Below are 16,195 nucleotides of genomic sequence, written 5' to 3' on the forward strand. Positions count from 1 at the left end.
TTGTTCATTTCATTTATTATACTTCTCAACTCCAGAATTTCCACCTGGTTCTCTTTTTTTTTAATTATCTCTCTTTATTGAGATTCTGTATTCATTGACTCTTTCAATTCTTTAAATATGGTTTCCTTTAGATCTCTAAGCATATTTAAATAGCTGCTTTGCAGTCTTTTTCTGCTAAGTCCTATATCTGAGGACAGACACTCAGACACAGCTCCCATTAACTGCTTTTTTCCTGTGTATGGATCACGCTTTCTTGTTTCTTTGAATGCCCCTAAATTTTTTGTTAAATATTGGACATTTTAGATAACATATGGTAGCAACTTTGGATTCTGACTTTTCCCCAGAGCATTGTTGTTTTGCTTATATAGTAATTTGCCTGGACTAAGTCAATGAAATCAGTCTCCCATATACGGTACAGCTGCTGACGTCCTTAATTTTTTTTCTTGTTTTTATTTTTAAGCTTTTTCTGGCTTTCTAGAAGCCATCCACATGTCTGCATAGCTTAGTGTTCTAGCAAAGACTAGTCAGAGGTTTTGCTCAAACACCTTCAGCCAGATAGGCTTCTCTCTGCTTCTTCTGACTGTGTGTGGGCTGGGGAGTACATTCAAACTTCAGGCTGAAGTTTTTCATGTCTGCCCCAGCTTTTACTTTCTACTGGCTCTCTCCCATCTCCTCTGTGCGTGCACGCAGGCTCTGCTGGCCAGGGACATGTGGGTGTTTTGGGCACACTCCATCTCTGCTACTCGTGTACATAGACTCCGGTCAACCTGGGACACATGAAGAGCTATCAAGCCCCTGATGGCTGTCTCACCTCCCCGAACTACCTACTAGTCCCCAGCCAGACCACTGGTCCATTGCTTGCCCCAAAGAGGACTGTAAACTCAAGATAGTGGAGATACTAGCTCTTTTTACTGATTTACCACTGACATGGCCACTTTAACTAAAAATACTCCAAATAGAATATTCTGGAAGTGGCAGCAAGGCTGCTGGTTTTCACAGCCTGCCCTGCTCTGGTTGAAATAACACACTGACAGAGCTGGGGAGGAGGGAATGGGAGCAACCTGAGGTAAGAACGCCACAGGCTCACGCTGTTCCTACCCAAAGTTTAGCAGTTTTCGTGAACAAATGCTTGCTTCCCAGTTTGTTGCATGCCTTTGGTCAATTTTTAGAGAGCTGAAATGGATATTTTTGACAATCTTTTCCCAGCTTTCCAGTTACTTTTTGTGAGGAGGATTTGTCAACCTCTTCATTCTGTCATGCAAGAAGTCAGTATCTCAGTCACTCTTCACATTTTGCTATAATTAGAATTATTAATGCTGTTAAAAGGAAGAACTATACAGGTGAAAATATTACCATGAAATGTTGTTTTCAAAGAAAAATGTTTGTTTTTGTTTTCTGGCAGAAAAAATCAACAAACATAAAGACGAGTGAAGATCTAAGCTTAAATGATGATTTCATGAGATTAAGTTAAAAAATCTCATTTCTCAGGGGCACCTGGGTGGCTCAGTCGGTTAAGTGTCTGACTTTGGCTCAGGTCATGATCTCAAGGCTCATGAGTTCGAGCCCCGAGTTGGGCTCTGTGCTCACAGCTCAGAGCCTGGAGCCTGCTTCAGATTCTGTTTCCAGCTCTCTGCCCCTCCCTCCCTCCCTCCCTCTCTCTCTCTCTCTCTCTCTCTCAAATATAAATAAACATTTAAAAATTAAAAAAAAGAGAGATCTCATTTCTTAGAAGCAACACCTAGGGCCCTACGACTTGACTCCTTCACAGACATGAGAGAAATGAATGACATGCTCCACTAGGAAAAAGTTAGTCCCAAAGCATCTCAGTCACGACTGAGCATCCCCCAGCTGCTTTTCCTGTTTCTTATTTTCCAACTTCTCTATCATAGGCCTCAACCATGGTCATCAGATATGCAACGGACATTCCTAGAATAGTCTGTTGTTTGCAGTCTGGACACCGTCACAGCCCCATTCCTGCCCTGTGCATCCAGGAATCCAGTCTCGTAGAACTGGAGAAGACTTAGAGATTTTGGGGGGCAAAACCTTTCACGTTGAGATGGGGAAATTAAGGCTTAGGGGAGGCAAGGGGATTATCCTTTCCAGGAGTGTGATAAAGATTATGTCGTGCTGATAAAATAGAGGACCTCAGAAACCGTTACTGGAATGAGTGAGTTATCAAGTTCAGGGCCAATGACTGGGAATGGTTTCAGGAAGATCAAACACATGCTCCAAGAACACTGGACATGAAGGCTCCTGAGGTTGATTTTTCCCAACTTCCCTCTTTCTTCCCTCTTTCTTACCTTAGCAAAGAAAATCCAGGCTGCACACTGCCCTGGGGCCATAAGGCTTTTTAGCTTCACTGTGCTGAGCATGAGAAAGAATCCTAAAATTCCACTGGAAGGAGAAAATATTCTCTTGTTAGTGAGGCTTGTCTTCCTTGAGCCAATAGCTATTTTCTGTTACATTTTACCAGCTAGTTTCTAATTATTACACAACCTCTATCTCATCTGTGCTTTCTAGTGATCTCTGGATAAAAATATCAAATATTTAAAAACCCACGAAGCTCTAATTTTATGAGGAGCTATGATAAAAGTGTTTCACTGGGTGGGGGGCAGGAAGGGAAGGAGTATAGAAACTTGGGAAATCTCTGGCTAAATCATGAAAGAAAAAAAATGTGGAGGACAATACCTCCTGCTCCCTCCCATACTATTTCTAGAGCTTGGTGCTTGCCAAGGTAGAGCTTCAATTTTTTTTTTTCAAGCAGAACAAACTGCCAGAAAAAAACTTCCAAAGCGAAACTCACCATATGGGGACAGAGGGTCTGGACCAGCTCCTGGGTTCAAGGTAAGAATCTAAAGGGGAGGACTGGCTCCAGTAGCAGAAGCGCCCCCAACCCAGGCTGAGCTACACAGAAGCTATGCTTTGGGAATGATGCCTAAGCCTATCTGTGTGACCTGAGAGACCACACGCCATGGGAGCCCTAGAGGTCTGGAGCATCCAGACCTTGGCCTAGCAGTGGACACGTAATTAGTGGCCTATGCTGGAATCCATTTTTTAAAATTTTTTAAAAAATGTTTTATTTATTTTTGAGAAAGAGAGAGAGAGACAGAGACAGAGACAGAGCATGAGCGGGGGAGGGGCAGAGAGAGAGGGAGACACAGAATCCAAAGTAGGCTCCAGGCTCTGAGCTGTCAGTACAGAGCTCGACTCAGGGCTCGATCCCATGAACTGTGAGATCATGACCTCAGCTGAAGTTGGAAGCTTAACCAACTGAGCCACCCAGGCACCCGCACTGGAATCCATTTTTGAAAACATCACTGTGTGGCCAAGGACAAAGCAAAGGGCACTCCAAAACAGAATGGTCACTCTTCCTTGCATTCAGAGGCAGGACAATTGGAGATGAGAGACTCCACGATCGAGGCTGACTTCCTATAACTCTATCAAGTGGGCGCTTGAGTGTGACTTTTATTGGAAAATGAAAAGCAAGAGCTAGGACCGCAGTGGTACCCCAAACCAGAGAGGCAGGTCATATGAGCTATAGCTCTAGGCCCTCAGGTGACGCCCTGCCATCTCACCTTTATTATAGGCACTGGTGTGTGGCTCCAACATAGACAAGGGGCTCTGAGAGGGCAGGGACCAACCTTGGGCTACTCTGATTTCCCCAACAGAGCCAAACATGGTGCCTTGGTCATTGTAGGTATTCCAAAAATATTTGATGGGTTTACTTAGGAGCAGGCTGGATTGAATTAAACACCGATAAGGCCAAATTTCACAGAAACGTGTGCCTTCGCTTCATTAGATTAGATTAGTTTACAGCTGCATCCCTGGGCAGGACCAAGGACAGGGATGAAGGTTCCCTTGTGTATATTTCAGCCTGTTGGCCACTGATAACCTGCAAAGTTTGTTCAGATTTGAATCTGCAGTCGAGAGAGGCTGGGCAGCTATGGATGAAGACAGGCAGTCATTCATACCCGAAAGGCAAGGTGGGTAAGCAGCCGGCTGGAAATTGAGTGACCTGGGCTGTGCCCACTGACCCTCATAACCTTGACCAAATCCCCCTGTTCCTCCTTTTTTTCCTGCCTCAGGTTCTGTGTTGTTAAAGCAGGAATAAGTATAGTGGTCCTTATCCTACCTTACGGAAATCAGAGACTTTCAGAATAGGAAGCCTCCCTACCCCCAAATCTCACTTTATTAACAAGCAAACTGAAGCCCAAGCACAATTTGAATCCAGGTTTCCTGGCTCGTTTAAAGGTTCACCACAGTATGGAGTGCCTGGGTGGTTCAGTCAGTTGAGGGACCGAGTCTTGATTTTGGTTCAGGTCACGATCCCAGGGTCATGGTTTCAAGCCCCCGCATTGGGTTCCACACCGAGCATAGAGCCTGTTTAAGATTCTCGCTTTCACTTTCTCTCTCTCTCCTTCTTTCCCTCTGCTCCTCTCCCCCTCTCCCCCACTTGCACATGTGCTCTCTCTCTCTCTCTCTAAAATATGAAAAAAAATTAATAAGGGTCCTCCACAGTTCTTCAAACTTCACCATGAAGATACGTTCTTGACTCAAGAGACAGAAGAGATGCTGCAGGTGCCCACGGCCACCGCGAGGTTGGGAGTGGAAAGTGGGGCGGCTACCGCTCCAGGGCTCCTCCTGGTGGCGTCCACCCCTGCCTCCAGGGATGTAACAACTTCACATGTGCCTGTACTGTCTCCCACACGCCCTCCCCTCCGACGCTCCCTTCTCTCCACCTCCAGCCAGAGGAAGGGCATGATGCCACATCCCCTTGCCCCTCAGCACACACTCTGCCAGAGCAGAGCCACTCGGGTCTGTGCCCGACACACATGGGAAAGCATCCATGATTCCTTCCCATCCCTTGCCTGGTATGCCTGTGCATCATTTCTAAATTACTCATGGGTCCCTCTCTTTCTCCTTCCACACTCAGCTCTCTACCCCTCCCTGTGGAGGCAGATCTGAAAAGCAACAAGAGGATCCTAGAAGTAAAAGAGTGCGGGCTTCCCGTCCATGTGTCTCTGGGTCATGGCTACCACTGTCCCCTCGGGCCTCCGTGACCCCTTCTGGGCTCCCGCAGGGCCTCTGAAGGTGACAACTCTTAGTCTGAGATATGGTCATGGAGGAATCATGTGATGACATGGGGGAAACTGACACATTTTTAAAAGAGGTCAAGCTTTGTCCTGAAGGCAGGGGGATAGAATGTAATAGAGTTACATCAATTCACACAAAGACTTCCAAATCTTCTAAGTATAAAACCCTGATTTTTCATGCTGGGTTACAAGGAAGTTGCAGATTAAAAGGGGCAGAAATGGAGCTAGAACATCACCCCACAAGGCCAGCATCAATGGGCTGCGAACCGTGCTGCTCTGTTCCAAATAACCAAACAACGGATGCCCTTCCCTCTGCACTGTGTTTGCCGGTCCTGCCAAATAACCAGACCCAAAGGGAACAAGTGCACAGACCCCAAAGCAGCACTAACACTCATGCCACCCAGTCCTAGCTAACAGGCAGCCGACAAGTCCCGACCACATCAATAGGGATGGAGAAGATGACTCCTGTCAGTGTTTTCCTGAAACTTAGCTGCGGATGATAAATGAATCATTCTGAGGCTCAAATGCAAAACCAAACTGTACAACATTGGTACGTTTTGTCCTAACACACCCCGAAGTCAGAAATAGTAGCGAGCCACACAACCAGCTTTTTGACTCTGAAGAATCACTGCCTCACAAGGCACACTCTTTTATGCGTGGGAATAAGTGGTCTGGCTTGGCAACTGCTCATGGTCTGTTGACATTTTATTTATAGTCAAGCTGAGCAGATAATAATAATGGCCATCATTTCCTGGGCCAGGCACGATGCTTAGGGTTTACGCATCTTATTTAATATACACAAGCACCCATTGGTGGGATTATCTTTCCATTTTACAGATGAGGAAACTAAACCGATGCTTGGGGGAACTAGGGCAGCTTGCTCAAAGAGCAAACCAATCAACAAGCAGCAAGGCTGGAATTCAGCCCAACACTGGACTTCCCACCATATCAGAACACACGCCATGAGACTGTCCATTTCTCAGCACAATAAAGTCAAGCAAAGTGGGGATCATGGCAGGAAAGAGGGGACAGGGTGAGTATGAACTCCAACTATATGTATCCATCCCTATTGATCTGAGGAGCTCCCACAGCCAAGTATTAAGGGTCACTTTGCTGTCTAGATGTCTCCTAGTCCCTGGTTTCCAAAACCTGTTTCTCAGGGTCTTAGGATTCAGTCAAGGCTTTTTAGAGATTGTCCTCTAGGGAAAAGGCAGGGACCAAGGAGGTAGCTGAATGGGTGCAATTCTGGACCCAAGTCTTCCCTTGAATGGAATCTGATTCATCATTTTATACACTCAAGTTCTGTTTAAGAATCGCTAGTGGAAGGGGCTCAGTCGGTTAAACATCTGACTCTTGGTTTTAGCTCAGGTCATGATCTCAATTCGTGGGGCTCAAGCCCCATGTCTTGGGATTCTCTCCCTCTACCTCTGACCCTCCCCGCCCCTGTTCGCTCTCTCTCTCTATCAAAATAAATACATAAACATTAAAAAAAATTGCTTGTGGAGGGAAAAACACTGGGGGAAGCTTGGCTCTTCTGCAAGCTTGAAAACCACTGTCCTGGCCAAGGAACTTCTGCAGGACATGGTACCCCCAGACCCACGCTGGCCCTGAGCACCTGGTGATGCTCATGACAACCTGCTGATGGCCGAGGGAGCTGCTTCCAGACCTGCACAGCCACCACTTTCTTCTGCCCCTCATTTGGGTAACTGGCAGTGACCCTGGACTTGACAAAGACAGGAAGCAGTACACACACAGACAAATTAATAGTGCTAGGGGCTTTCTGAGTTAAGCTTACCTGGCACAGCAGCTTCCATGGAACCTGTAGAAATACAGGAACGGAAAGTCCGGGACACTGAAGAGATCACCTGAGGAGCACAGCAAGGGTGAGACAATGACGCACATGCCCCCCTGCCCCCAGCTGTCCTGGAAAACGCAAGGCAAGGGTCTTTAGCACAGCAGCCATCTGAGCACTGAGCTGCATGGCACTGAATTCACTTTGGCATTCCCAGGGTTTCTAGGTTAGTGGCATTGTCTTAAAATAATAGCGTGATGCTGGGGTGCCAAGGTGGCTCAGTTGGTTGAGCGTCCGACTTCGGCTCAGGTCATGATCTCACGGCTCATCAATTTGAGCCCCACGTTGGGCTCTGTGCTGACAGCTCAGAAGCCTGGAGCCTTTCCGATTCTGTGTCTCCCTCTCTCTCTCTACCTCTCCCCGGCTCATGCTCTGACTCTCTCTGTCTCCCAAAAATAAATAAACATTAAAAAAAATGTTTAAAAAAAAATAATAGTAGGATGCCCATAATGCCTATTTAGCGAGAGTCTGTCCTGTGCAGGGCACTATGCTAAAAGCTCTATGTACGACACCTCTTTCAGTCCTTGTAATTACTGTGTGGTGTTTTATCACCCCCATTTAACTGGTGCTCAGAGAAGTTAAGGGATTTGTCTAGGATTACACAACTCTTGAACTGTGAAGCCAGAATGTACACCCAGTCACTCCAAACCCTACAATCTTTCCTTGTCACCAGGCGGCCATCCTGGCCCAAGACAGAGTACAGGACAAAAAGAAACTTTTTTTTTTTTCTTAAAGATTGTTCTATTCTTTCCTGCTTTATGTCTAAAAAAAGGCTGAATGCATGCCTCTGACATCTTTTTCTCATTTTGTGTTTAATTACTGCACAAACGGCACAGGGGCCAGACCGACCATGCTTACTCATTTGGGTGTAAGGTCCAAAGGGTACATTTATTTCTAATGAAGTAAGTCCATTCTTCTAGTTCCATTTGGTGCAAGAGGAAATAATCACACATATTGGCTGCTTCCCTCTCTGGAATTTGAACTTGGTCACAAACAAGAAGTCAGGAGATTGAAAAAGCAAAAAGCCTTCCAAAAATGTCCAGAGGAAAGGAATTAAGCATTTCCACAGCAGATAGCTTAATCCTTCCAAATCTGGAATTTCTGAGACTCTGCAGGAGCCAGACCTTCCAGACCCCCGGGCTTCGGTCTGTCTCTCTGGATCTGGATGGACTGGAGCAAGAAAGGCTGGTCTTCCTCAGGACTCACCGTATGTTAGGTGTGCAGTGCAACATACGAGCAGGAATGCCTTCGTCTCTGAACCTACTAATCAAGAGTTTCAGAACAAGACACACTGGGCTGCTATACTTCCTCAGAGACCTAACTGATTTCAAATAATTCAACCACCTCTTGGCAAGGAAAATGCTGAATTCCAGTGCCCTAGAGGGCTTTTAGCACGACGATTCTTTTGTTTCGTTTGTTCGTATGTGTGAGTTCTTAGCCACGACAGGGTGGGTCTCTTGGGACCTGGTTTTTGTGCAGCCCGACCATAGGTTCAGGGCTCTGGCTTTCTTGCTGCCATAACTCTCCTGAGCGCTTCTCTCGTCTATGTGGACCTGCACGGGTGGAGGGGCTTTGCACACAACACCATCGGGCTCAGATATCTAGTGCGTGAAATACACGGTATCTGTGGAAGTGCCTTTCCACACAGAGGCGACAGCGAGGTAACCCTAGGCACCCCAGCCCCAGAGCCCCCTGTTCAGTCGGGCGAGGCGACAGTCCATGCAGGCTTTGCGCTGTCTCTCTGGCAGCTGTGGTTCTTGGCCCTGTTCCCACTTCCCTTCCGGTTTCAGAGAAACTGCAGTGCAGTCAGCGTGATGATGAGGAGGGGCAGAGAGGAGATCAACTAAGTGCAGGACCTCAATATTCTTCTGGCGCCGCCTCCTCTCTGCACCCAGGCTGTCCTCAGAAATGCTCCAGGGACATGAATGAGATTCACGGAGCATTGGCAGCCTTTCCGGCCCAGCACAGGCTGCTGAGGGGCTCTAATGAGCAGTGGAGTGCTGAGAGGTGGACTGGAAAGGAGGAAGGCAAAGGAAAAATCACAGTCCTAGGAAATTTACCAGTCACATGATAACCTTCACCCAAATCCTAAAAACTGATTCGATAAATTATTGAGAGAGAAAACAGCTTATTTTTGAGCCATTTCTATGACCTCCATATATTTCTCACACAGTACTAGTTGACCATGCCTGTCTCTCCTTTTGTAACCATCAAGTCCTTGCGAGGTGGGACCGTACGTTACCCATATCCACTGTGTTAGGATCAACCCATAATAAGCACTACGGAACCGAAAGTATCCAAAACACCTAAACTCTTCTTGCTTCCCCTGCAGAGAATGTTCCACTTTCCAGTTGGCTATGCTGGTCTTTAATTTCAAATTTGCCCCACATGCTTCCCCTCTGATGCCTTCAGCCTGCCTTGTCTTTTACTAGAGTTCTTGAACAAAGAGGGTGCGTGCCAACCTCTAAAGAGCAAAGGTTAATGACCACATGACAAATGGCCCTGAAAATGAGGCAGTGTGTGGCTGGCTGGCCCAACCTCAGTAGAATGAAATTCAGGGACCTAAAAAATTGGTAAAGATGCTCAAAAGACCACTCCTGCACCAGCGATTGTGAACTGCACAATTTAAGCACAGATTAAGTAGTTCAACAGTCGTAAACATAGTTTGTGGCAACAATATGCAGCTTAGGCAATAAAGTTCGAATTGAGCCCTCACTTTTAAGTTTTTATTTAAATTCCAGCTGACATACAATGTAATACTAGTTTCAGGTGTACAATATAGTGATTCAACACTTCCGTACAATGCCTGGGGCTCATCACAACATGAACCTTCATTTTTATGCTCCAGTTAAAATCTGCTGACTTTCCGAGTGAGGGAATGAATCCGAATTCTCTGAAGACTGCAGAACATGAAACTGCCATGGTGAAAAGCGTGGCCCAATCTTACCACACTCAAGACTTACTGATATTTGAACATCAAGACAACTTCCTCTCCCCACATTGTAGCCCTCGGAACGGGCAGGAAAATGGAAGGTCAGCTCCAAGAAGTAATTAGTGCTACTTGCTCTCATCTCACACGTGAGCAAGAGGCGCACCAGGTAACAAGGTCATTTCTGGGTCAGATTCCTGTGGTTTTCTCTCTGTTTTGGGTCCTTGAAATTCTCTCCCTTTGAACACACAACAGAGGGGCTCAGTACAAATACGAAATACACACTTTCAAGCAAAGAAAGAACTTCTCTTCTCTACTAGTGCTTAAAATGGTCCAAGGGGAAGCAAGGTTCCAGGATTCTTGAAGCCTCTGCATGAATCATGAGGTTGAAAGATTAGAGGGGGAGGTGGATTTCATTCACCAAGAAGCAAACCCAGTGCCCAAAGGGGGAAAAGTGGCAGGGCCAGAACTAAAGAGACCTACCCAATCCCTACCACCATGTCCCAAGTACTCCAAAAGTGTGTCCCAAAGCCCCATCCTATGCATCTAAAAAACCGCTTATCTTTCTAGTCACTCGGGAATGAGTGAGAAGGGTAGCTCATACAAAAGCACTAGCAAGAGACCACAAAGACTAGCTAAAATAAGGCTGACAACACCAAATGTTAGTGAAGATGTGGAGCAACTGGAACTCTCAGACATTGCTGAGTAGGGGTGTAAAATGGTATAAACACTTTAGAAAACTGGCACTTTCTTAAAAAGTTAAAACTACATCAACTCTAAGACACAGAATTCTAAGTATTTATCCAAAAGACAAGAAGAGACAAAAAGTCCTGTATAAGAATGTTCATGAGCACCAAAAACCAATAAATACCTAGGAATAAACATAACCAAGGAGGTGAAAAATCTATACACTGAAAACTACAGAAAGCTTATGAAAGAAATTGAAGAAGACACAAAAAACTGGAAAAATATTCCATGCTCTTGGATAGGAAGAATAAATATTGTTAAAATGTCAATACTACCCAAAGCAACCTACATATTCAATGCAATCCCTATCAAAATAGCACCAGTACTTTTCACAGAGCTAGAACAAACAATACTAAAATTTGTATGGAACCAGAAAAGACCCCAAGTAGCCAAAGCAATCTTGAAAAAGAAAACCAAAGCTGGAGGCATCACAATCCTGGATGTCAAAGCTGTATTACAAAGCTGAAATCATCAAGACAGGATGGTACTGGCACAAAAACACTCAGATCAATGGAACAGAATAGAGAACCCAGAAATGGACGCACAAACGTATGGCCAACTAATCTTTGACAAAGCAGGAAAGAATATCCAATGGAATCAAGACAGTCTCCTCAGAAAGTGGTGCTGGGAAAACTGGACAGTGACATGCAGAAAAATCAACCTGGACCACTTTATTACACCATACACAAAAATAAGCTCAAAATGGATGAAAGACCTAAATGTAAGACAGGAAGCCATCAAAATCCTCAAGGAGAAAGCAGGCAAAAACCTCTTTGACCTTGGCCACAGCAACTTCTTACTCAACTTGTCTCCAGAGGCAAGGGAAACAAAAGCAAAAATGAACTATTGGAACTTCACCAAAATAAAAAGCTTCTGCACAGCGAAGGAAACAATCAACAAAACTAAAAGGCAACTGACAGAATTGGAGAAGATATTAGCAAATGACATATCAGATAAAGGGTTAGTATCCAAAATCTATAAAGAACTTATCAAACTCAACACCCAAGAAACAAATAATCCAGTGAAGAAATGGGCAAAAGACATGAATAGACACTTCTCCAAAGAAGACATCCAGATGGCCAACCGACACATGAAAAAAATGTTCAACATCACTCATCATCAGGGAAATACAAACCAAAACCACAATGAGATACCACCTCACACCTGCCAAAATGGCTGACATTAACAACTCAGGCAACAACAGATGTTGGCGAGGATGCGGAGAAAGAAGATCTCTTTTGCACTGCTGGTGGGAATGCAAGCTGGTGCAGCCACTCTGGAAAACTGTATGGAGTTCCTCAAAAAATTAAAAATAGAACTACCCTACAATCCAGCAATTGCACTACTAGGTATTTGTCCAAGGGACACAGGTATGCTGTTTCGAAGGGGCACATGCACCTCAATGTTTATAGCAGCATTATCAACAATAGCCAAAGTATGGAAAGAGCCCAAATGTCCATCGATGGATGAATGGATAAAGAAGATGTGGTACACACACACACACACACACACACACACACACACACACTGGAGTATTACTTGGCAATCAAAAAGAATGAAATCTTGCCATTTGCAACTACGTGGATGGAACTAAAGGGTATTATGCTAAGCAAAATTAGTCAGTCAGAGAAAGACAAATATCACATGACTTCACTCATATGAGGACTTTAAGACACAAAACAGATGAACATAAGGGAAGGGAAGCAAAAAGAATATAAAAACAAGGAGGGGGACAAAACATAAGAGACTTTTTTTTTAATCTTTTTTTGTAATGTTTATTTATTTTTGAGAGAGGGACAGTGTGAGTGGGGGAGGAGCAGAGAGAGAGGGAGACACAGAATCCGAAGCAGGCTCCAGGCTCTGAGCTGTCAGCACAGAGCCCAACACAGGTCTCGAACTCATGAACCGTGAGATAATGACCTGAGCCAAAGACAGACACTTACTGACTGAGCCACCAGGTGCCCCAAGAGGCTCTTAAATATAGAGAACAAACAGAGGGTTACTGGAGGGGTTGTGGGAGGGGGATGGGCTCAATGGGTTAAGGGCATAAAGGAATCTACTCCTGAAATCATTGTTGCACTATATGCTAACTAACTTGGATGTAAATTAAAAAATAAATTATATAAAAAAAAGGATGTTCATGAAAGCTTTATTTGCAACAGCCAAAAACTGGAAACAGCCCCGGTAAGCATCAGCAGGTGAATGGATAAACAAAAGGAGGTATGTTTATTTGCTAGGTATGTTCATACGCTAGCACCCTACTCAGCAATAAAAGGGAATAAACTGGTGATACATACAAGAACCTAGATGAATCTCTGAACACTGCATTGAATGAAAGGGCCAGACATAAAGGAATACTTCCGGGGTGCTTCCATTTATATGAGGCTCTAGAATAAATAGAATTTATCTATGGACACAGAAATCAGATCATGGTGGCTTTGGTGCTAGGTGAGAAGGGAGTAATGAAGAAGGGGCAAGAGGAAACTTCCTAGTGACAGAAATGGTCGATATCTTGATGGGAGTAAGCTACACGGGTGTATACATTCGTCAAAATTGACCAGGCCGTACACAAGATAGGTGCATTTCATACACGCAAATTATACCTCAATTTTTTAATGTTTTAAAAGCACTACTAAATAATTAAGATACAAGTTAAAAAAAAGAAGAGGTGAAAGGAAACCAAAGGGAAGAAAGCCATGCTTTAAAAATATCAGCAATTGGTGGGGCTCCTGGGTGGCTCAGTCGATTAAACATCCGACTCTTGATTTTGGCTCAGGTCATAATCTCACGGTTTGTGAGTTCAAGCCCCGCCATCAGACTCTGCGATGACAGTGCACAACCTCCTTGGGATCCTCTCTTTTCCTTTCTCCTTCCCTCCCCCCTCTCAAAAATAAATAAATAAACTTTAAAAAAATAAATAAAAATAGAAATGTCCGCAATTGTTAACAGATCCTTCATAAAAACACTGTACCCATGGGCCTGAGACTTAACTGGGTCTCAACTGGTGCAGGTGCGGGGAATCAGGAACATGCCCTTCCTGACACTCCAGCCCTGCAGTGGACATTCTAGATGGAAAGTGTAATAAGCAAGTGGGGAAGAATAAAGGGTTGTTCTCATTTAAAAATGGGCTAGACTACTCATGGGTACAATGAGAAAGCTAACGAATTGGAAGGAATTGGAGCTCCCCCATCACAGCAGTCCTCGAATACCTCTGGAGGAGAGGTATTTTCCTCAGGTGTTTTATTTGCTTAAACTCTGTAATAATTGTAGACTGCTATGAGAAAACATCACCAGGACCCATCAAAGAGTTTAGGGTAAATGACTTGGGTTTATAAAGCTGAGAAAAACTGATCCCCTGGTTCTCTTCTAGATTCTGAGCTTCCATCATCTCTCATACCAGATTTCTACCTTAATATACCTATCTGCTTGAGTTATCCACTCTACCAAACAAATATAACCATTTTACTGTGCCTGAGTGCTTTTTGAAGCAACAAGTCGCTGCTTACAGCTGTTCATGTTGTGCACTGCCCAACTTCAAAGGGCAGGGCACTGTTCAGCTAGACCACAACAGTGTGTGGCAACCCTGAGAGTTTCGAAAAGTTAAAGCGAATCAAAACCTAGACAGTGACTTTCATGTGGTTTTCACAAGCAGCCTCCCTACTCTAGTCAGGATTGTTTTGCTTACTCAACAGCCCCGAGTCAAGCAGGCACTTAAGGGCCAGCCCTTTGATACTAAGGTTTCAAGTCAATGGCACTCCACTGACCAGAGGTGAAAAGAGAAACGGCCACACACATCTTTAAGGCCCCTTGGCACACAATTTGTAGAAGTTCTAAGAAAGCAGCAAACGGGATCATGGTGACCACACGCCGAGTACCGTCATAACACAGAAGTAGGTGTGGTTTTACAGTGTTTCCCTGGGACGCTCATGGATTAAAAGCTGAACTTGGTGCTGGTACAGATGGAAATCTTGGGCTTCTTCCAGAAGGCTGCCACCAGTCTGTATATAACCCCACACACACATCTTCACCGGGGCCTTTGCCAGAGCCCTGCTATGATGGCTACTGAGGCCAGAAGGATTCCTGAACCCTACAGCTCTGGGGCATCCCTTCACTGGGAGCCTCAGCCACCTGCAGCAAGGGAGGCCAAGGCCACCTCAGCTGTTGACACCAGGGTCACAGCCAGTCTCACAGGCCAGCAAAATCCTTCTCAGGAGCCCAGCTTTCTTTACCTGGCCCCTGCAAAGATAATCACCTCCACTACCTGAAAACCACAACGCACAAACTTGCATGCAGGAGTCCTTCCAGGGAAGCGTACGGAGCCTCTCTCTGATGAGCCCCATGGGAGTTACAACGCCCTGAGCTGCCCACCACAGACTCATCCTCAGCCATTCACCATACCGTGCAGTCAAAACCTGCAGAAGGAATGGGGGTGAGTATCTGACGTCCATTCAGTTGTTGTTGTTGTTTTTGAATATAATCTGAAGGAAAATTCATTGTTGTAAATATCTTTTTCTGGTATAACTGAGTTCTAAACAGGTTCTCAAATAAGAGCGATTTGTTTTTGTTTTTGTTTTTGATGCCCTATACATTTTTTTTAATTGAGATATAATTCACCCTTCTAAAGTGGCTCCCGGGTGGCTCAGTTGGTTGAGCGTCTGACTTCAGCTCAGGTCATGATCTCATGGTTCATGAGTTCGAGCCCCATGTTGGGCTCTGTGCTGACAGCACGGAGCCTGGAGCCTGCTTCGAGTTCTGTGTCTCCCTCTCTCTCTGTTCCTCCCCTGCTCATGCTGTCTCTCTCTGTCTCTCTCTCTGTCTCTCTCTCTCTCAAAAATAAATAAACATTTTAAAAAATAAAGTGTACAATCCAGTGGTTTTTAGCATATTAACAGAGTTGTACACCATCACCACCAGCAAATTCCAGAACACTTTCATCACCTCAGAAAAAAAAAATCTGGGGCCTATTTAAAAAAAATTTTTTTTTTGAATGTTTAATTTTTTTGTGTGTGAGACAGAGAGAAAGAGAGCATGAACAGAGGAGGAGCAGAGAGAGAGGGAGACACAGAATCCAAAGCACACTCCAGGCTCTGAGCTGTCAGCACAGAGCCTGACATGGGCTCGAACTCACAAACCATGAGATCGTGACCTGAGCCAAAGTCTGATGCTTAACCAGACTGACCCACCCAGGTGCCCCAAGGGGCCTATTTTAAATTACTCTTCTGCCTAGGCCATTCTGCAACCATAGGCTACTGACCACTTTGTGTTCCCAGAGAGTAAGTAAGTGCCCAAGATATTCTTGCATTGACCTAAAAAGTTTAGCAATATCTCAAGATGAAATGTGGGATTGCTGGCCAAACCGTATAAACTATTACCAGCATCACTCTGCTCAGAAACTGGTAGACAAAATGGCCCTCAAACTGATGAGGGAGCATAAGGCAAGCTGACAGGCCGCAGCCCTGCCCACCCCCCAACCCCCAGGTGGGATATGTGTGATATTCCTCCCACTCCTTGGCTGCCCAAGAATGAAGGAAAGGGAAAAAAACAAATGGTTAACTGATAGAGATCATAGTCCTG

At 45.0% G+C, this 16,195-nt stretch overlaps 1 protein-coding gene across 6 annotated transcripts in view; it reads right to left on the reverse strand.

The window, feature by feature from the left end:
* Positions 1 to 16,195, reverse strand: part of TMEM241 (transmembrane protein 241) — a 114,266-nt gene that overhangs the window by 37,625 nt on the left and 60,446 nt on the right. For all 6 annotated transcript variants that reach the window (XR_006209889.1, XM_007075988.2, XM_042962144.1 and 3 more), the window contains exons 12-13: positions 6,889 to 6,958; positions 2,301 to 2,394 (exon numbers count right to left, since the gene is read on the reverse strand). Coding sequence is in view for 5 of the 6 variants with exons in the window: in XM_007075988.2 (XP_007076050.1) it covers positions 2,301 to 2,394; positions 6,889 to 6,958 (164 nt within the window). In the remaining variant the exon portion in view is untranslated. The remainder of the gene's footprint in view (positions 1 to 2,300; positions 2,395 to 6,888; positions 6,959 to 16,195) is intronic.

This window comes from Panthera tigris, chromosome D3, assembly GCF_018350195.1.
Source record: "Panthera tigris isolate Pti1 chromosome D3, P.tigris_Pti1_mat1.1, whole genome shotgun sequence".
Lineage (NCBI taxonomy): Eukaryota > Metazoa > Chordata > Mammalia > Carnivora > Felidae > Panthera > Panthera tigris.